The sequence below is a fragment of the Sus scrofa genome, chromosome 1, assembly GCF_054392235.1.
Source record: "Sus scrofa isolate SSC_HxYL_T2T_F1_AM1 chromosome 1, Sscrofa_HxYL_maternal_Yorkshire_Landrace_v2.0, whole genome shotgun sequence".
In the NCBI taxonomy this organism is placed as follows: Eukaryota; Metazoa; Chordata; class Mammalia; order Artiodactyla; family Suidae; genus Sus; species Sus scrofa.
Genome location: NC_139383.1, coordinates 79,073,769 through 79,093,394, shown reverse-complemented (window position 1 = coordinate 79,093,394; position 19,626 = coordinate 79,073,769). Strand labels below are relative to the sequence as shown.

At 36.1% G+C, this 19,626-nt stretch overlaps 1 protein-coding gene across 3 annotated transcripts in view; it reads left to right on the top strand.

The window, feature by feature from the left end:
* LOC146406163 (uncharacterized) overlaps window positions 1-19,626 on the top strand; it is a 1,231,956-nt gene that overhangs the window by 867,378 nt on the left and 344,952 nt on the right. The window contains exon 6 of one of the 3 annotated variants that reach the window (XR_014807261.1): window positions 14,247-16,709. Coding sequence is in view for 1 of the 3 variants with exons in the window: in XM_084963227.1 (XP_084819353.1) it covers window positions 14,247-14,366 (120 nt within the window). In the remaining 2 variants the exon portion in view is untranslated. Of the gene's footprint in view, window positions 1-14,246; window positions 16,710-19,626 lie in introns of those variants that run through there. The other 2 variants (XR_014807292.1, XM_084963227.1) reach the window with 2 other exon arrangements.

The following is a 19,626-nucleotide window of genomic DNA, read 5'->3' as shown; positions in this document are numbered from 1 at the left end:
TGGATGCTTTAGTTGTGTCCCAAGCAGGACTAATTTATATACACCTCAGTCAAGATCCATTTTCTTCAACTTTTATCATATTTAGATGTTTGATATCAGAGCATAACTCAAGATATAATGATGGAAAGAGGAGGAATTTTCAGACATTCTCGGCAGAGTTCTGATTGCCACACATGATCAACTACCATGATTTAGTAAGTAACACCAGCCTACCAATAACACTTCAAATTTCAATGATCCCTGTATTAGCTGTGAGGAACTGTATTAAGTACAAACTAGGAGACTAGCTCTCAGTCCACAAATCACTACCTAACTAACTAACAGATGCCTTTGTGATCAGGGACCAATCATGTCACATCTTTCAAAGTCTGTCAGTGATTGATCACTGCATATCCGCTATTCAGTTCACATACAGACAGCAGAAGGTATACTGTTCAGTTGCCTCCTTGTCTGCCAATGATAAACCCATATAACATTTTATAATCATGAATATCCAGAAGAGGAAACTGGCCAAGACTGAAGTGCAGCTAACAGACAATGAAGGATAATCCTGAAAGTGAAATATGAATCGAGCAATAGCGGAGGTATGGAAGAAGCAGCTGTTGATAGAGCACCGGTAGTCTAGATGAGCAGCCAGAGGAACGTAGTAAAGGGAAACTTGACCCAAATGAAGACAGGGATTTTGACAAAAGGGATGAAGATGGTCCAGAGGAATGATGCTGGCAAAGCACTTCACATGACACGAACTCCTGGAGTTATTTCACAATATTGAAAAAACATTATAAGCATATCCAAATTTAGAAAGAAGTATGACAGTTCTCCCAGGCTTAGAAAAGAAAAAAAAAAAAAAAGGTAGGTCTCTCTGGAGCCTATTATAAGAAAGCAAGCACTGTTTAAACAAAGCACTTGATAGATTTTGTTACATAGACATAAAACACTCTGTCTTTTTTTTTTTTTTTTTTTTTTTTTTGTCTTTTTGCCATTTCTTGGGCAGCTCCCGCGGCACATGGAGGTTCCCAGGCTAGGGGTCCAATCGGAGCTATAGCCACCAGCCTATGCCAGAGCCACAGCAACGCGGGATCTGAGCCGCGTCTGCAACCTACACCACAGCTCACGACAACACCGGATCGTTAACCCACTGAGCAAGGGCAGGGACCAAACCCGCAACCTCATGGTTCCTAGTCGGATTCGTTAACCACTGCGCCACGACGGGAACTCCAAAACACTCTAATTCTCAATATTTCTAATGGTTAAAGTTACAGTGTAAGTAAATAATAACTGTACATTCCAAATGTTTTAATGCATTTTCAGCTAAGATTAACAGAGTTTTTAATGTTCTGACAACATTTTTATAGGTCACAGAACAGTTGTAATTTTCCCTTTTGATTGTTATTAAGATCACTTTACATAGTTTCAGTTCATATGGTCAATTTTGCAGTCCCGGGCTGTGCAAAGTGAAGAATACACACACACATACACACGAATATGTATATATGCATGGTGGTGGTATGTGTGTGTATTTTGGAAGATAAAAATGACAAATCTTTTCAAATAAAATTTGAAGTTTATAAAGTTTACAATGACTAAACCCACATGTATTTTACACTCAGATTATAGATTATTTTGTAAAAAGTCATAAAAATCAATCTTTTATCCAAATATTGTATTTATAAAAACTTAATTGGAGCGTCTCAGAGTTTATTCTTTCATTCAAATGTTTTTAATAGTGTTTTAAGTGATTATACAGCCAAGTATTGAGCTCATATCTCTCTGGCGAGTACACCCAACATGACAGTAGACCAGTGTGTACTTTGTGATCCCTTCTGCCAAAAGGAACACAAGTGGTTTTAACAAACAATGAGTTTCAGCTGCTCATGTTGAATACTCTGTGTGCAATCATTGGTCTCCTAGAAATAGGATCCTTAGCACATTCTGCCTCCTGTAATTTTGTGAGTTGATTGTCCGGGTTTCATACAGCTATGATCAACACACGCTCAGTGATGGAATGCATATTGCAGTCCATTGTACAAATAAAATGTAAATTTTTCCTTGATATTGAAACTTTGCAGAGCAAAATGTTGCCAATTTCTATTTTCAATGTTAAGACTACCCAAAATTACTCACCTTTATATGTATATGCTACTTTAAAAACAAAACAGAAAATCAAAGTCATTAACAAAAAAATCAAAAAGCTCTTGTATTGAAATCTTGTCCACATATACAGTGAATACTCCTTAATCAATAGATTGCAAATGGAAGGTTCTTATCACTCAACTATTCTTAATAACACACTGTTAAGTGCACATCTTCAAAGGTTAACACGTTTCACAGAAATAGGAACCAATATCACTGCTTTCAGTATAACTCAATGAATCAGAAGATATTTTGAGATATTCTTCATGAAGAATGGCAACTGTAGACCTCAGGAAATACAAGGCTGATTAATTTCTGGCTGAAGGGAAGAAATTGCCAGATTTCAGGATGTACTGTTCATAAAATATACACTTTAATTTGCAGCTAATGCAATTTCAAAAGATTTATGTGGTTTAGAAGATATTGCCCAGGTGTCATAAGAAAAGGCAAAAACTACCCAACTGCTCAAACCCCTACTTAGGCCCTCAGGTTGCAGTGTGCTCCAGGAAATCCCCTTTCAAATGTCACCCTGAACTAGCAGCACACACTACCCACAACACTTTTCTCACTCCAGCAACTCACCCTCAACTTATCATCTCAAGATATTCCCTGAATATGGGTTGGGTTTCAGTATGTTTCAGCACTTGACAATGAGAAAATCCATCTTATAGGTCTTTACTCTGTAAAAGGCATTTTCATAATTTCTACTTAATTTATCTTTTAAGATTTCAAGGAGTAGGCCCTGGTTTTTAACATTTCAGACCAGCTAAAGAAAACATCTGCTTTTTCCAACACTTTATGGCCTTATAAGCAGCTATCAAACCTATTTGGCACATGGGTTAAAACAGGCAATTTACCAAATTTATAGTTTGGATATTGAAACTTATCACCATTATACTTTAAATGTGTAACTCTACAAGGCCTAGGAAATGCAACTTTGCCTTGAGGCTGTTAAGAGGTGAACTATAAGAACTGGAATCAGCAATCTTGGGTCCATTACATGGTATTTATAGTTACTCAAACTCTATTTTCAGTTTCTTCATCTATAAAATGGGTAGACTAATAATTTATTCTCCATAGAGTTGTTCAGAGGATTAAATGACACTTTGTGACACATGATGAACATGTGTCACTAAAATGTTATCAGCTATTATTAGGACAACCACATAATATATAACCAAACCCAAAGTTTTGTCTGGGACAAATGCCAAGCTAGACAGAATATGGTGTTTAAAATAGAATCATTAGAGGAAAACCAGGGTGTATGGTGACCCCTAGTTATTATTATGTTCTTTTAATTAGTTTTACTTATGGCCACTGTAATTAGCCTTTCTACCCACCTGTTCTTACATCTTTTTGTTAATGTGTCCCAACACGTCCAAGATGGCAAATATGAAAATCATAAGATGCATTAGTAAATGCTATACTATACCTCAAATCTCTGTGGATACGCAATTGAGTTCTGGACTGGGTCAGCCTCAGAAATACAATGGATATGACAGCGGTGGTTGCTGAATTCATCACAGCCAGCACAAGGGCGGACAACTCATTTTCTAGACCTGAGTCCTTTAGAGCAACCTTCCTAACTTTTTCAAAGCCTTCCTTGCAATTTCTTTTATTTACACAAATGTAGGGCTCTGTTATAACTCATGTGAATTCCAACTGATGGTTATGAGATTTTCAGCTAAACTCAATGGTTTTTGCATAAGTAATTCTTCAGAGTTAAGTAATTCTTATCCATGAACCTCATTTTACTCTTCAGATAAGACATTTTCTTATTTTTTATAGCTATAAACTCTAGAAACGTGGTGGTATTTTTCTTCCTGGAGCTAAAAAGATGTAATAAGAAACCAAGCACGTTTATACAACCATGGTGCTAGCAGCTGGATTGTGTCAAAATTCCTTCATTTATTACTTTAGATTTACCAACAATTATGGGCATTTTTAAAACCAGCTTTCAGAGTTTCAACATATTTTACTTATATATTCAGACTACAGTCCAAACAGATGGATTAAGAAAATAGGACCATTGACATGTGAATGACAGTCATAGGGCCATTGGGAAAGGATATGCAAAGTATTAGGGTTGCTGGAAATGTTCTCCTTATACACCAAGTTTTGGAGTTGAAGAAGCATATCTATTATTTTTCAGACTAGTGATGGGAATCATTTTCATTAATAGTAGACTTAGCGCCAGAGTAGGACAAATGAAACCTGAAGTCAGCTAGTCTTTTCACTTGACTTCTCTAGAGTTCAGTGTTCTCTCCTTAATATAGGAGAATTGGAGTAGATAATCTTCAAGCTGTGTGCTTTGTCTGTAATTCTGTGCTTCTAGGGCTTTCTTGACAATTTAGGAGAAACTAATCACACTTCTTGAATGATAAATCTTGTAATCACATGACACATCAGAGTAAATTGAAGGAAGAGAGAAAAACTACAAAAGCCAAACCTCTCTGTAATCCTCTAGCATCCCCTTGATGCTTAAAAATGTTTGCAATAGGAACTCTAGGTGTTTCTACTTATGATCAAGGTCAACAGTTGCTATTGCTGTCCTAAGTTACTCTCAGTACTAAGCAGTCTGCCACATTAGTTCTTTTGCATGTGCCTAAGAGTCTGTGATATATCAGAACCTTGGCCTGCCTTAGAGCCACTTGCTACTTTGCCTCAGTTTCTCAATTCAGCCATCATATAGCACGTCACACAGGAAGATGCACTTGGCATATAGACAGTCCATCCTTCACTGTAATGTTGGAAGAGTGGATGAAGTTGATTTCAACCAGGATGAAATAAGGTTGGCCCATCTAGGTGTTATGTTGGAAGCATAGAGAACTTCTCTTCCTTTAGCAAATTTCAAATCCTTTTCTTTAAACCTCTGCGCTAGGACAGCAAGCTTTCATTTGGTTGCTGAATGATATCTAGCTTTTCTTTTGCTTTTTCATGTAAATGCCATCTTTCTGCCCTTTCTGAATCATTAATTATGCGGCACTTAACCTGAATACATTTTGAATCTATGTTTAAATGGAATGATAATAGAATCTCTTATCACTCTATCTTATCTCTAAGCTTCTGCCAAATCAGATCATCAGATTCCTAAAGAACTTAAACATGTAATCAGAGATCTATTCTTTAAAAACTTGGTCTCAGATATGTAAGGCATAAAGTTGAGTCATGATCTCATCTCCAGACACCTATCAAAGGTGAAGAAAAACAGAACTTAGTCCTACTGACATCCAGGCCAAGGAGATTCTGGAGGAGGATACTCGCCGTCTGCCAAAACTGTAATGCTTCATCACATGTCCCACCAGGAACACTTAAAATTCAAACTGGAAGGAAATTTTAATATGATTGTAGCTGCAGAACAAATATTTTATACCTCCAAGAATAATATGCTTTTGTGGTGAGATGACATATCCTGGCCTGCTTTCCTGCATGAAGAAGATTAAGTTTCAGTACATTAAATTTATGATGCCACTAGGGTTTGCCAAGGGAACTTAAGAAACAGATACATGATGTCCTAAACCGAAATCTTATTTTTAAAACCAATTCTATTTGTGTAAAACTTAGCTTTGTACTTAAAAAAAAAAAAAAAAAAAGCAATGACTACTCAGCATTTACTCCCTTTCCAGATCAGGAAGCTGAGGTCCATTTTATAATTGGCTGAGAATATGTAACTTTATCCACTACAAGTTGGACTTCACATTTTATACCCAATTAGAGGTTTCATTAAGCTGCATGTCCCTTGAATTTTGTTCCATGTCTATTTCTTTCCTTCTTGCCAACTACAGCAAGAACCTTGAAATCCGTGCCTACTATAAAATTGTGCTTTGCATAATAATTCCCAAAGGAAATCAGATTTAAACTTGGTCAATCTTTTTTTTTTTAACCTCTCTTTTTATCAAGAATATTCTCACCTTGGTAAAACTCATCAGTTTTATTTGGATCATGGTATCAACGTGCAGCTAGCTGCAAGACGGGGAAGCTTTTTCTGCTGGATCTGAAACAAATGCTGCCAGACTTTCTGGGACCATAGTCTCTGGGGAATGTCTCTTGATTCTCAATGTGAAATTTCAAGACCCCTAGGGGCTGTAATTTTTATGTACTGGAAAGTCTTAAGAGCTTGAAAGTATTGCTAAAGTGGAAGTCACTGGGCCTGAAGGAAAGAATGGTGACTTAAAAAAAAAAAGTCTAAATAAAATATTTTCCTTCTGCTAGATATTTAGAGTGATTCAATTAGAGATAGCAACACTGGAGGAAAAGTCATAGGCATCAATGCATAACAGATAAGATTAAAGAGAACGCCACAGAGTTATTTGAATTCTCGGGTACTTTTTTCAAGTATCTTACTACCTTAGAGGTCTCCTCTGGGGTGAGGAAAACACCTTACTCTTGAAACAAATAAGTTTTTTCATTGCTAGGTAAGAGCCTAGCAGTGTCTGACCCAGTACTAAGTGCCTTTACAAAGTGGTTGTTATTCTTCTTTGGTATGTTGTACCCTTAAACATTTTAAAATATTCTTCCTATGGCATATGGATGCTCCCAGGCTAGGAATCGAATTGGAGCTGCAGCTGCTGGCCTATGCCTCAGCCACAGCAGCATGGGATCCGAGCTGCATCTGTGACCTACACCGCAGATCATGGCAATGAGGATAGTTAACTCACTGAAGGAGGCCAGGGATCAAACCTATGTGCTCATGGCAATGCGGATATTTCACTCACTGAAGAAGGCCAGGGATCAAACCTATGTGCTCATGGATACTAGTCAGTTTCTTAACCATCTGAGCCAGAACAGGAGCGCCCATGTCTATTTTTTAGATTCCACACATAAGTGATATCATATGATATTTGTCTTTCACTGTCAAATTAACTTCTCTTGATAAATGATAAATTCTAGGTCCATTCATGTGGCTGCAAATGGTATTATTTCATTCTTTTTATGGCTGAGTAATAATATTCCATTGTATATATGTACCATGTCTTTATCCATTCCTTTGTTGATAGACATTTAGGTTGTTTCCATGTCTTGGCTATTGTAAATAGTGCCACAATGTACTTTGGGATAAATGTGTGTTTTCAAATTATGGTTTTCTCCAGATAGATACCCAGAAGTGGGATTGCTGGATCATATGTTAGTTCTATTTTTAGTTTTTTAAGGAACCTCCATACTGTTTTCCATAATGCTTTTACCAATTTATATTCCCACCAAGAGTGTTAATAGGGTTCCCTTTTCTCCATTCTCTTTTTAGTATTTATTCTTTGTAGACTTTTTGATAATGGCCATTCTGGCTAGTGCAAAGTGGTACTTCATAGTAGTTCTGATTTGCATTTCTCTAGTAATTAGCAATGTTGAGCATTTTTTCACATGTGTTTTGGCTATCCGTATGTCTTTGGACAAATGTCTGTTTAGACCTCTGCCCATTTTTTGATTGGGTTGTTTATTTTATTTTTTTGATAATGAGCTGAACCAGTTGTTTGTATATCTTGGAGATTAATTCCTTGTCAGTCGCTTCATTTGCAAATATTTTCTCCCATTCTGTGGATTGTCTTTTTGTTTTCTTTGTGGTTTCATTTGCTGTGCAAAAATGTTTAAGTTTAATTAGGTCCCAATTGTTTATTTTTGTTTTCATTTTGATTACTCTGTTGGATCTGAGAAGATATTGCCACAATTTATGTCAGAGAGGGTTTGGCCTGTTTTCCTCTAATAATTTTATAGTACCCGGTCTTATAATTAGATCTTTAATTCATTATTAGTTTATTTTTGTGAATGGTGTTGGCAAATGTTGTAATTTCATTCTTTTACATGTAGCTGTCCAGTTTTCACAGCACTGCTTATTGAAGAAACTATCTTTTCTCCATTGTATACTATTTCTTCCTTTGTCATAGATTAGTTGACCATAGGTGAGTGGGTTTATTGCTGAGCTTTCTATCCTATTCCATTGATCTATATTTCTGTTTTTGTGCCAGTACTCTTACTGTTTTGATGACTATACTTTTTTAGTATAGTCTGAAATCAGGGAGATTGATTCCTCCAACTCCATTTTTCTTTCTTGAGACTGCTTTGGCTATTTAGAGTCTTTGTATTTCCATAAAAATCTTAATTTTTTTGCTCTAGTTCGTTGAAAAATGGTCTCATATCTGTTTAAAAAAGATGATCTCACAGAATATTGTTCACAAGAAAAATACAACAGGACATGAAAAATATGAAAATCAAAAACATGAAAATGCATAACATATATAGGAATTAATAGTTTGTTCTAGTTCTGTGAAAAATGCCATTGGTAGAATAAACTAATTCCTGTATTTTTGATATGTATTTTCATTATTTGATTTTTATAATTTGTATGCCCTGTTCTTCTATTTCTCTTGTGAATGATATACTGTGGGATAATCTTTTTAAATATATATGAGAATTTCTGTCTTTTGATTGCATTTGCCCAATTATATTTGGCTCCTACCATTTATTAGCTCTAATTGCTCTGATGTCTGCTGTCTTGCTTTGTATTGTCTTATGCACATGTGCCTGTATGTGCACACATGTGTATGACTTTGAACACCCAGGTTCAATGGCCAGCCAGTTAATACCAGGTGAAGTTTGTGGCTATGGTAGAGAAGAAGACACCCTTCTCAAGCTACCCTGATGGCAGCTCTCAGATTGATCCCACTCGGTGCAACATGGCAAAGAGAAGAGAACATAGCTAAAATGCTTTCCAAATTTGCTCACTTTAATTGGCTATTTCCTTCCTATCAGGGGACTGTTCCCTTTCTGATCTTTCTCAAATAGCTTTTAAGTTTTCTTCATGAATACCTTAGGATTAATTATCTCTACCCTCACTGAACATTGTTACCAACTAGGGAATATTTAGGAAGTACCTATGGTGTCATGTCCCCTTAAGGGACTCTGGTTTAATTGGTGCTGGATGATGTCTTGGAATTGGTAGTTTTTTAAGTCTTTCTACCTGTGGAGATTCTATTGTGCAGACAAGCTGGAGAACCACTGCATTACAAATATCACCTTTCATGACTCACAATGTTTACCTAACACAGCGAACAATGCCTTGTTCTGAGTGGGTACTCTTCCTGGAGACCTATGGAAATTTTTTTAACATGCAGGGGGCTGTTTGTGGGGCTATGAGTAGCCTGAGTTCTGGACCTGGCTAACAAACACCAGTCAGCAGTTGTGGGTACTGTGGACAGAATGCTACCCTGCTTATACAATGCTGCTCAGAACTTCTGGATTTTCTTCGACCAGGGCAATATGGAGCGAAGGGGTCTAGAAAAAGGCACAAGGAGAACTTTCTACCTGGGCTTATGTTCCATATTGTCTTGCCCTGACTCTCTCTAACTCTAGGTTTCTGTTTTTTTCCCAACCCAGGGACTTAATCTCCCTTTCCAACGGTCTCTCATAGGATTTTTGTTTAGATGACCAGTGAGGCTTTAAATCTGTCAGCCTCTCCAGTACTCTTTCTGGTGCTGAATGCTTGGTCTAAGAGCAGAGTTTTCCCCCATTCTTTCATCCCTCACTACCTTTGTCCACTTGCAGGTGTGGGTTTACCTGCCTAAACTTAGAATCGGTTCTTGTCTTGGTGCATAAAATTATCTGTATTTATTCCTGTTATCATCAGATGGTAAAGATCACCATCTTAATCAGCTTTGATTTTATGTTTCATTTAAAATATTTTTAATATTCAGAAATAAAACATAAATTAACTTAAATAATTATACTGTTTGTATTATTCCTTTAATGGGAGGTAGGGCTATAATTTCAGTTTTGTTATGGCTTCTTAGTAGTTAAATTGAGCTTGTAAATATCAACCTATTCTTAGCATGCTATGATATTACTGTTGACACAAATCAATTTGATGTGTTTATTCTGGAAAAATCACATTTCATAAAAGGCACTAAGATATTTTAGTTTCCTGGCTTATTACTACATACTGTTTTTATAATACCTAAAGTTCTGGCAGCAAATAGAACCTTATAGAGGAATAAAAATAGTTGAAGGTGTTTTATTACACCTTGGGATATAAGACAGGGAAAAACAAACCAATCTTTGGAGAGAATAAACCCAGTGCAGAGCATGCCAGGAGCCTCAGGAAACAGAAGCTGACGCTTCCATTAGTCACAGAGGATGAAGAGGGGAGGTGGTAAAGCAGGTAAACAAACCATCTTGCAGTGGATTTTAGAGCAAGCAAACCTAGAGTCAATTATATGCCTGAAGACCTCTGGAGGTTGTCCTTGTGAAAAATTAACCTGAGAGAAGAGTCTGTCTCTGCCAGGAGAAAAGGGAGGAAGAAAGACCTAACTGGGCTTATAAGCAATTTAGTGAATGAAACAAACAAAGCAGGGAGGGCATCAGGGAGAGTGAGACAGTGGGCACAGAGTGAGGGAGAGAGAGTCAGTAGTACTCTCCATAACCAAAGGCTCTGTTGGGAGAGTTTTATGTTTTCCCTTTGAGAAAACACCATAGTCTAAGTAGAACGTGATCCATTTCTAAAACTTATTAACTTTCCTTTGATTATAGCCACCATACTTACCACAGAGAGTTGGCTCAGTATTATTTTTCTTCTATGCTTGTCAGATTATTTGCTAACTATCAGAAAATAGCCATAAATAAAAAAGGACTTGAATTTATCATTTCAGTATGAGATATTAATCTCAGTTTTTCTTTAAAAAGTGTAAAAGGCAAACTTTGCATATTCGTGATCACATATGTATCTTTATGTTGCCCTACTCTGAAGCATTAAATATCATTTTAAATTCAAAGGAGACATATTTAAAGTGAATAAGTTAATTTGATGCGAATTTCTTTTATTCATAACATTTCTGATAGCCAGTGGAACACTGGGATTTAGAGTTTGTTTCTGTTCTAAAATTGAAATAATTTAAGCTTTACACACTTTAAGACACTCAGAACTGAAAGCACAGTGTGTATTTTACTCACTGGTGAACTGAGCTAAAGGATTAAAAAGACTGTACAAGTCAATTTCAAAAGGAATTCAGAGATGTAAATCACCAGGGTCAGTCTTCTGTTTTCAATTAATGAAAAACCCTGTAGAAAGTCTACAGAATCCTGTTATAGAGAATACCCTGAAACAGCAATTGTCCCATAGTTTATTATTAAACAATAAAACATTGTCTTTTTCTTCATATAAAATTTGAATATTTTAAACAAAGCATAATACCACCCATCTCTTGAAGAACTGTTGCAGCTGTTCTTTCCCAGAAAAAGGAGTCTATTGTTTTATAAACCAGATATGTCTCGAGTTATCTACATAGCTGAAAAGAGCCAGTGAACAGTTCATCTATAATCCTAGCAAGTCAGTTTATTGATGATTGAGTAATCCCTCAATTCCTTGAATTGAACAACTGGGATTTTTTTTCCCCTTCAGTTGATAGATGTGTCTGCCTCTAAAATCAGAATTTACCGAAAACTCTTAACAGCTAAGTGCACATACTTTATCAGTTAGGAAATATGTTTGAAGTTTCAGGCCATTGATTCTCTGATGGTAGCAACTTCCTTATTTTCTTTTAGATTAGTCTTCTAAAAATGATGAGATAAGGTTTGTGCAAATTATATGATAGCTCCGTTCTATTGCTAAATTTCCATAGCACTGCCAAAGGATCTCATTCCACAAAAACCATCACTGGAATTTTTCATGTTGATAAAAAATTGGCCAGAGATATATTGCTCTCAACTTGAGATGCCTCATAAACAGACTCACCACAAAAATCAGGATGTGCATAGAATGTACATTCTGGTCAATTTCCAGTCAAAAACAAGAGTAAAATCAAAAGTTGTATGAAAAGATGAGGTGATTCCCCAATCTAAAGGAGTCTGTATTGGATTGTATTGCTATGTTTAATGATGCAGAGAAGTACTTTTTGTCTTAAGCTTAAACTTAAATACACAAATTGAGAAATACAACTGCTTCTGTGTTTTATTGAGATTATAATCATCCATGAATTATGGACAAATACCTGCATGGACTGAAATCATTGATTACCTTCTCTATTTATTTGAATGTCATTGCTCCAGTTGTTTTCAGGGCTCAATAGCAGGAATGGCCCTGTCAAAAGCTGCAGGCACAGGCATGGTGTGTACCTACTACACTTATTTTCAATAACTGAGTCACAGAAACTATAACACAACCAAAACTTTCATCTAGATTTGAACAAAAGTTAAGCTAATCTTTGGTGTTTTGATCTCAAAAATAGTCTTTTTGCATTCCTGGTCTGGTTTACCACACTTGCCAGTTTTGAATAAGATCAAATGAAAATAATCTGCATAAATAGCATGCTAGCCCCAAAGAAAATAATTATTCAGCAACATAAATCTCAAAACAAGAATTTAGCTGGGAGAGTTTTGCAGATCTCATATAAGGGCCTTGAGCTATGTCTCTGAGTAGGGCTGGCGTTCATCAATCATTGCAAAAAATTAAGGAAGAACTAAAAGACTAAAAATACTCATTGCAAAAAAGATAAAAGTTATGAGATGTCACTAATCTTTAAAACAATTCTTCTTGTTTGGAGATTGTATTATGAAATCATTTTATTAGTTAAATAGTGCTTTTCTCATCACATCCGTTCAAGCACAGTTCCTTTCTTTTCCTAGAACATTTTATTTGTGTGTTCTTGCCTTCTTATTCCTTTAAATGCTCTTTTGACATAAATTTCATGGTATCATTCAAGCTACACCTTAAATCTTTTCTAGAGTTTTCTTATATAAGAAAACAATATTTGATGGGAATTATTTGAGCAATAACTTAGACAAATAATATCAAAAATACCTTCAAACTTTCAAGATAGAGGAGAACATGTTGATATATAATATATACATTTTATTTATTTTTATTTTACTTGTTTATTTATTTATTTATTTATTTTGGTCTTTTTGCCATTTCTTGGGCCGCTACCACGGCATATGGAGGGTCCCAGGCTAGGGGTCTAATCGGAGCTATAGCCACCAGCCTATGCCAGAGCCACAGCAACAAGGGATCCAAACCGCATCTGCGACCTATACCACAGCTCACGGCAATGCCAGATACTTAACCCACAGAGCAAGGGCAGGGATTGAACCCACAACCTCATGGTTCCTAGTCAAATTTGTTAACCAATGAACCACAATAGGAACTCCGCACATTTTAAAATAAATACATATTTGTCATAAAAAAATAAACTTGATAAGGAGTTCTCATTGTGGCTCAGTGAGTTAAGGACCTAACATTGCCTCTGTGAGGATATGGGTTCAATCCCTGGCCTTGCTCAGTGGGTTAAGGATCTGGTGTTGTTGCAATGAAGGATCCTTAACCCACTGAGCGAGGCCAGGGATCAAACCTGCATCCTCACGAATACTAGTTGGGTTCCTAACCCACTGAGCCACAATTGTAACTCATTGGACTTCAAACTTTTTAACTTGCTATCTTGGGTGAAGATCCCTTCAGAAGACAGAGCCTGAGACAAGGACTGGCACATGGGTATTTTATTATGAGAAGTGATTCCAGAGAATAGGATAAGGGTTTTGGAAGAGTAGCCAGGGAAGAAGAGGTAGCCAGTAGAGCTCTTAAGGACCACTAGGGCTCAAATCTGCTAGGTCCTTCTGTGGAACCAAAAGAATCTGCCTCAGAATCACAGACCAATACATTCATCACCAGTTCCTGTCTCTCTTGGTCGAGGATTGGGCCCCAGAGCATTAACTCCCCTCTCCCATGTGGGGCAGGAATGGGTGCCAGCTCAGTTCCCTCAGCCCTCCTACATAGCGGCTTTCAGGAAGCCTCAGCCCCCAGGAGAGAGGTAACCACACAGCTAAAGTAAGATGGTTGTTGTGGGAATGGCTGGAGGAAGAAAATGTCCTAGAAGATGGGAAGCAGGAGATCAGAGCTGCCCAAACCATTTCCCTGTAGAGTACATATATTCTTAGGGAAGTATCAAATACATTTGAAAAGATAATTTTAAAAAAATTACATGTACTTTTATTTTTCCCTAGATAAAATGATTTTATAGGCACTTAATTCTCAACAGATACCATCATGTCCCTAACGTGACCTAACACAGTATCCTTGACCTGGTCTTGGCTACTTCTCCAACCTTATTTTCTAACCCCCTCTCTGTTCTTTATAGCAACACATCAACATCACCTCCAGATGCTCCAGGGACTCACCAATTCCTGGAACCATTTCAGGGTCTCTGCTGTCCCCTCTGCCTGGGGGCTCTTCCATGCTGCTTTCTCACTCTGTGGAGGTAGGTCTCTTCTCATCCATCAGCTTACCGGATCTTTCTTTACTACCTTCCTTCCATGTGAGTATACCCCACCCAGCTTGCTCTTGTGTCACCCTCTGTACTCCAGCGCTGCTTTGCTTTATGTGCATTTATTCCTCCCTGATATTACATTAAAAATTTACTTTTGCTGTCTGTCTCTCCCACTAGAGTGAAAGCTCCACGAAGGTAGGGATCCTCCCTATTCAGTTCACACCTGTACCCTAAGGGCCTAGAAGAGTACCTGGACACCTAATGGACATTTAGTGAATGTCCTCAAAATGTTTTTTTAAAAAATCATACCCCTAGCTAGTCCTGTTTTTTAATTTCAAATTCATGTAGACCAAGGCTCATCACTTAGTTTTTTATTTTTTATTAAGGTATAATTGATTTATGTTGTTGCCTCAAGTTCTGATGTACAGCACAGTGACCCAGTCATACATATATACATATACGTTCTTTTCCTCATACAATTTTCCATCATGGTCTATCTCAGGAGATTGGATATAATTCCCTGTGCTATACAGTAGGACCTCATTGCTTATCTATTTTAAATGTAATAGTTTGCATCTACTAACTCCAAACTCCAAGTCCTTCCCACTCCCTCCCCCTCCCCCTTGGCAACCACAAGTCTGTTCTCTATTTCTGTGATCTGTTTCTGTTTTGTAGATAGGATTATTTGTGCCATATTTTAGATTGCACATATAAGTGATATGATATGGTATTTGTCTTTCTCTTTCTGACTTCACTTAGCAGAAACTCTCTACTTGCATCTATGTTGCTGCAAATGAAATTATTTTGTTCTTTTTTTATGGCTGAGTAGTATTCTGTTGTATATATGTACCACATATTCTTAATCTGTCAGTGGGCATTTAGGTTGTCTCTATGTCTTGGCTATTGTGAATAGTGCTACAGTGAACATAGCAGTGAATATATCTTTTTGAATTGCAGTTTTTTCTGGATATATGCCCAGGAGTGGGATAATTAGATGATACGGTAATTCTATATTTAGTTTTCTGAGGAACCTTCATACTGTTTTCTGTAGTAGTTGTACTAGTTGACATTCCCACCAACAGAGAAGGAGGGTTCTCTTTTTTCCACACCCTCTCCAGCATTTGTTATTTGTATACTTGTCAATGATGGCCATTCTGACTGGTACATTAAGTTTTATAAAATTTTCAATTTTATATCTGAATTACATTTGACTGAATCAGTCACAGTCTATTCAAATCTCACCTACACTTTTTCTTAAGAACGCAAATCCAGGACCACTGCTTGGAATATGTAACCTCTTTGTAAATAGCTGTGCCTTTTATAGATGTTTAAGTTTTAATGAAACCTGAAATCAGACAAATTCTCGTGGCTTCAGACCTAGCTGAGAGCTTTGCAGGCTATTGTGGAGAGTTTTTTAAAAAGTGGTCTTTCATTAGCACTTCCAGACAGCACTTGTCTTCCCTGGAAGGATTTTTGGGGATGCAGAGTTATAGCTGAGTAGTTATGGAGTTCCTGAGGTGGCATAGTTTGTTTGTGTCTTTGTGAATCAAAAGTGTGGGCAGAAATGTGCTTCACAGTTTAAACAAATGTAGGATGATACTAATATTTGTACATATTGCTTAATTTAGCCATAGGCTGTTATAATATTTTAGTTTCCATTAAGCAGCTTGGGTACTATTTGTAGTTGTTTTTTTTCTCTGACAATTGGTACATTTAAAACCAGTTTACGATGCTCTCCACACAGGAATTGCTTTCTGTTAGGATATATTTGTTTATGTAAGCCACATGGTCTCACTCACAGGGCCAGTAGAGTCACATGGCCAATGGAATCACAGGACTGGTTAGTGGGGAGGAGCAATGCCAATGACAAGGATGCTTTTTACACTGGGAAGTTGTAACTCTGAAAGTGAAGGGTTAATGACATGTTAGTGTTGGTACCCAGGGTATCTGTCTAGGTCCCCTTGGGGCTGACTTATTTTCCATGGAGGCTTATCTTCAACCTGGCTACATATACATCATCACTCTCTATGGAGAAACCACATTCAAGGGTGGCACAATTCTGCCTCAAAGGCAACAATTATGCCTCGTTCCTGATGTACTAGGACTTAGTAAGTATCTGTTGATTGAATTAATTAAATGCCTAATATCAATGATAAGTTAGTCACTAAAAAAAAGAAGCAAGAGGAAAATTTAGATTTTGTAATTTAAAAAGTTTTAAATATATTTTTTCCTTTTGAAAAATTATACTGTTGGTTGTGCAGAGTTCTTTATCCCATAGCCTTAGAGCAATGCCATTACTACCAAGCCTCAAGCAAAAGAATAAGAAAACAAAAATCATGAAACACCAAATTTTTTGGTACCATGAAACAAAAGTGTTTTCTGCCTTGGTGATACTATACATGAGTGTGTGTGTGTGTGTGTGTGTGTGATACAGGAATCTCATAGGAAATTTAGCAAAATGACGCCAAAACATAACTTGCCCAAATCCTGAAAACTCATTTGAAATTGACAATTTTCTGGCCACAAAAATACATATGATGGACATTTTTGTTCTTGTGTTTATTTTCTTTAGTGAATCAATACATGAACAGTATTCAAAAGTGTACCTATTTAACATGGCACTTGTTTTCTCAAGGGAACTTAACGATATGGAAGGTATCTACATAGCTAAGAGAGGAAAACTACTGGAGTCTTTCTAAGGTTTATGCAAAATTCCATCAAAGATTATAAGATAGAACCTAAGAGTACAAGTAAAAATTTCAGATTTTAAGAAGTAGATTTGGGTTCTATGGATACATAGTCCTCATTTTCTTTGTTATTTCATGCCAAGTATTTTGGCTGCACCATCTTCAAATATCAATTTGGAAAAACATGTCTGTCAGCAGCTTATTTTTCATCAGTTTAAGCTACTAGACTATAAATTGTGTGCAAACTGAAGATGGCCTCAAAAATTGTGTTGAACATATATAAAATACATTGTATGCTTTCTAAATGTGCAATAAAATAAGAAGTTTTTATCTAAGTCAAGACCTTATATCTTTTTCAGTGAAAATCTCTCCCAAAATTATATTATCATTTATATGCTCTCTATCATGTTTTCTTTTTTCTTTTGGAAATAATATGCTTTGCAATGAAAGAGTCAAAGAAAAGTTCTGCAAGAATACACAAATTATTGTTAGGGTACCTCAGCCTCTGAGAGCTACCTTCCCACAACATGAACCCAAGATAAAGTCAGCATATATAGATGATAATCATTTTGAAAACCATATTTCCACAGTGATGAACATAAAATTACTTTATTGGCTCATTTACCAAATGCATAAAAGAAGTTTCAAAGTAATAAGAAAGCAGATTCCTATTTGAATAGGTATTTAAAAATTTGCTGATGTCACTATATAGTAAGTTAAGGTAACAATAATTCAGGATCTATTAATTACATTTTATCAGCTTTCAGATGATTTACTACTATGCCTCAAAAGTCTTTGCAAAATTATCGTTTTTAAAATTATACTTTATTGCCTTCAGGAGCTTATTCTGTAGACTGGATCTAATCTTCAGTGTTGAGCATTACTATAATGAATAGTAAGAAGTATTAAATTTAAATATCTAAATCTATGTTTTAATGAAATCCTTAAGAAGGTTAATTTTGAAAATGTGTTAGAAGACAACTATACATTTAGGTGTACATGTTACATGTGACTGATGATAAGAGAACTGTCCTTGTGTACCTTAAAATACATTGAAGTTTACCAAAACATGAATTCTGCAGAAGTCTTTTGAGAAGTGACTTTATGGTTTAGAGGAGACATCTCAGGACATAAAGTCCAGTAGACTTGCATCTATTCTCACTTGCTGCGGTATTCTGAACATGTCCTAAACACCTCTAAACTTGATTTCTCACCATGAACTGAAGGATTTGGAGAAAATTATATCTAAAGCCTTGTTAACAAGAACATTCACCAATTCTACCCTAAAAAGGGATGGAACCTAGCTTAGTTAATGCTCTCTCATCAAGCCCTAATTCTGTATCCCTAATCATATCTCAGATTCTTAAAATGATTTTATATACTTTATAATGTTCCTATCATTTTCATGACTAGATAATTTTGCATGTAAAAATTTTAGCAAACATTGTTTTTGTTTGAAGTATATATGTGTTTGTTCCTGTGTTATAGTTTGCAAAATTGTAATCAATGTCCTAGATCTTATTTTTTCTTTTTACTTTTATATTACTTTATAAACCTATGTTCAAGTATAAGGATGAAATAGGGTTGCATATGTAAAAAATAGTTAAAAAATGCTACACATATTTTGGAGTTGAGGTATTTTTTTCCATTTGGATATGAGCCCCTCCAATGCAAGGATTCTTTGTTATTTATCTTGTCTTCTCTAGAATCTAGCAGGGAGAATACTTGCTGACACTCACTAAAATTAATAGCTTCTTGAAAAAGACACATGCGCCTGTATGTTCATTGCAGCACTATTCACAATAGCCAAGAGCTGGAAACAACCCAAATATCCATTGACAGATGATGGATTAGGAAGATGTGGTATATATACACAATGGAATACTACTCAGCCATAAAAAAGAACAAAATAATGCCATTTGCAGCAACATGGTTGGAACTACAGATTCTCATACTGAGGGAAGCAAGTCAGAAAGAGAAAGACAAATACCATATGATATCACTTATATCTGGAATCTAATATACGGCACAAATGAACCTTTTCACAGAAAAGAAACTCATGGATTTGGAGAACAGACTTGTGGTTGCCAAGGGAGAGGGGGAGGGGATGGGGTGGTCTGGGAGTCTGGGATTAATAGATGCAGACTATTGCCTTTGGAATGGATAGGCAATGAGATCCTGCTGATTGTTAGCATTAGGAACGAGGTATAATCACTTGTGATGAATCTATACGTGTATGTGTAACCAGGTCACCACACTGCACAGTAGAAAATTGACAGAACACTGTAAACCAGCTATAATGGAAAAATAAAAATCATTATTAAAAAAAGTGTATCCTATTGAGCATATTACAGAAGTGAAGAAATTTTAAAATAAAGGTTTAGTCTCTGAAAAATAAAATTAATAGCTAATTATCACTGATTTATTCAGCTTTTACGTAAGAGGTTGGACTAATTGCTTTGTATATGTCACTCATTTAGTAATCACAAATAACTTCATAAAAATATTATTATCTAATTTTAATTTATTTTTATTTTATTTTATTTTTGTGTTTTTTAATTGAA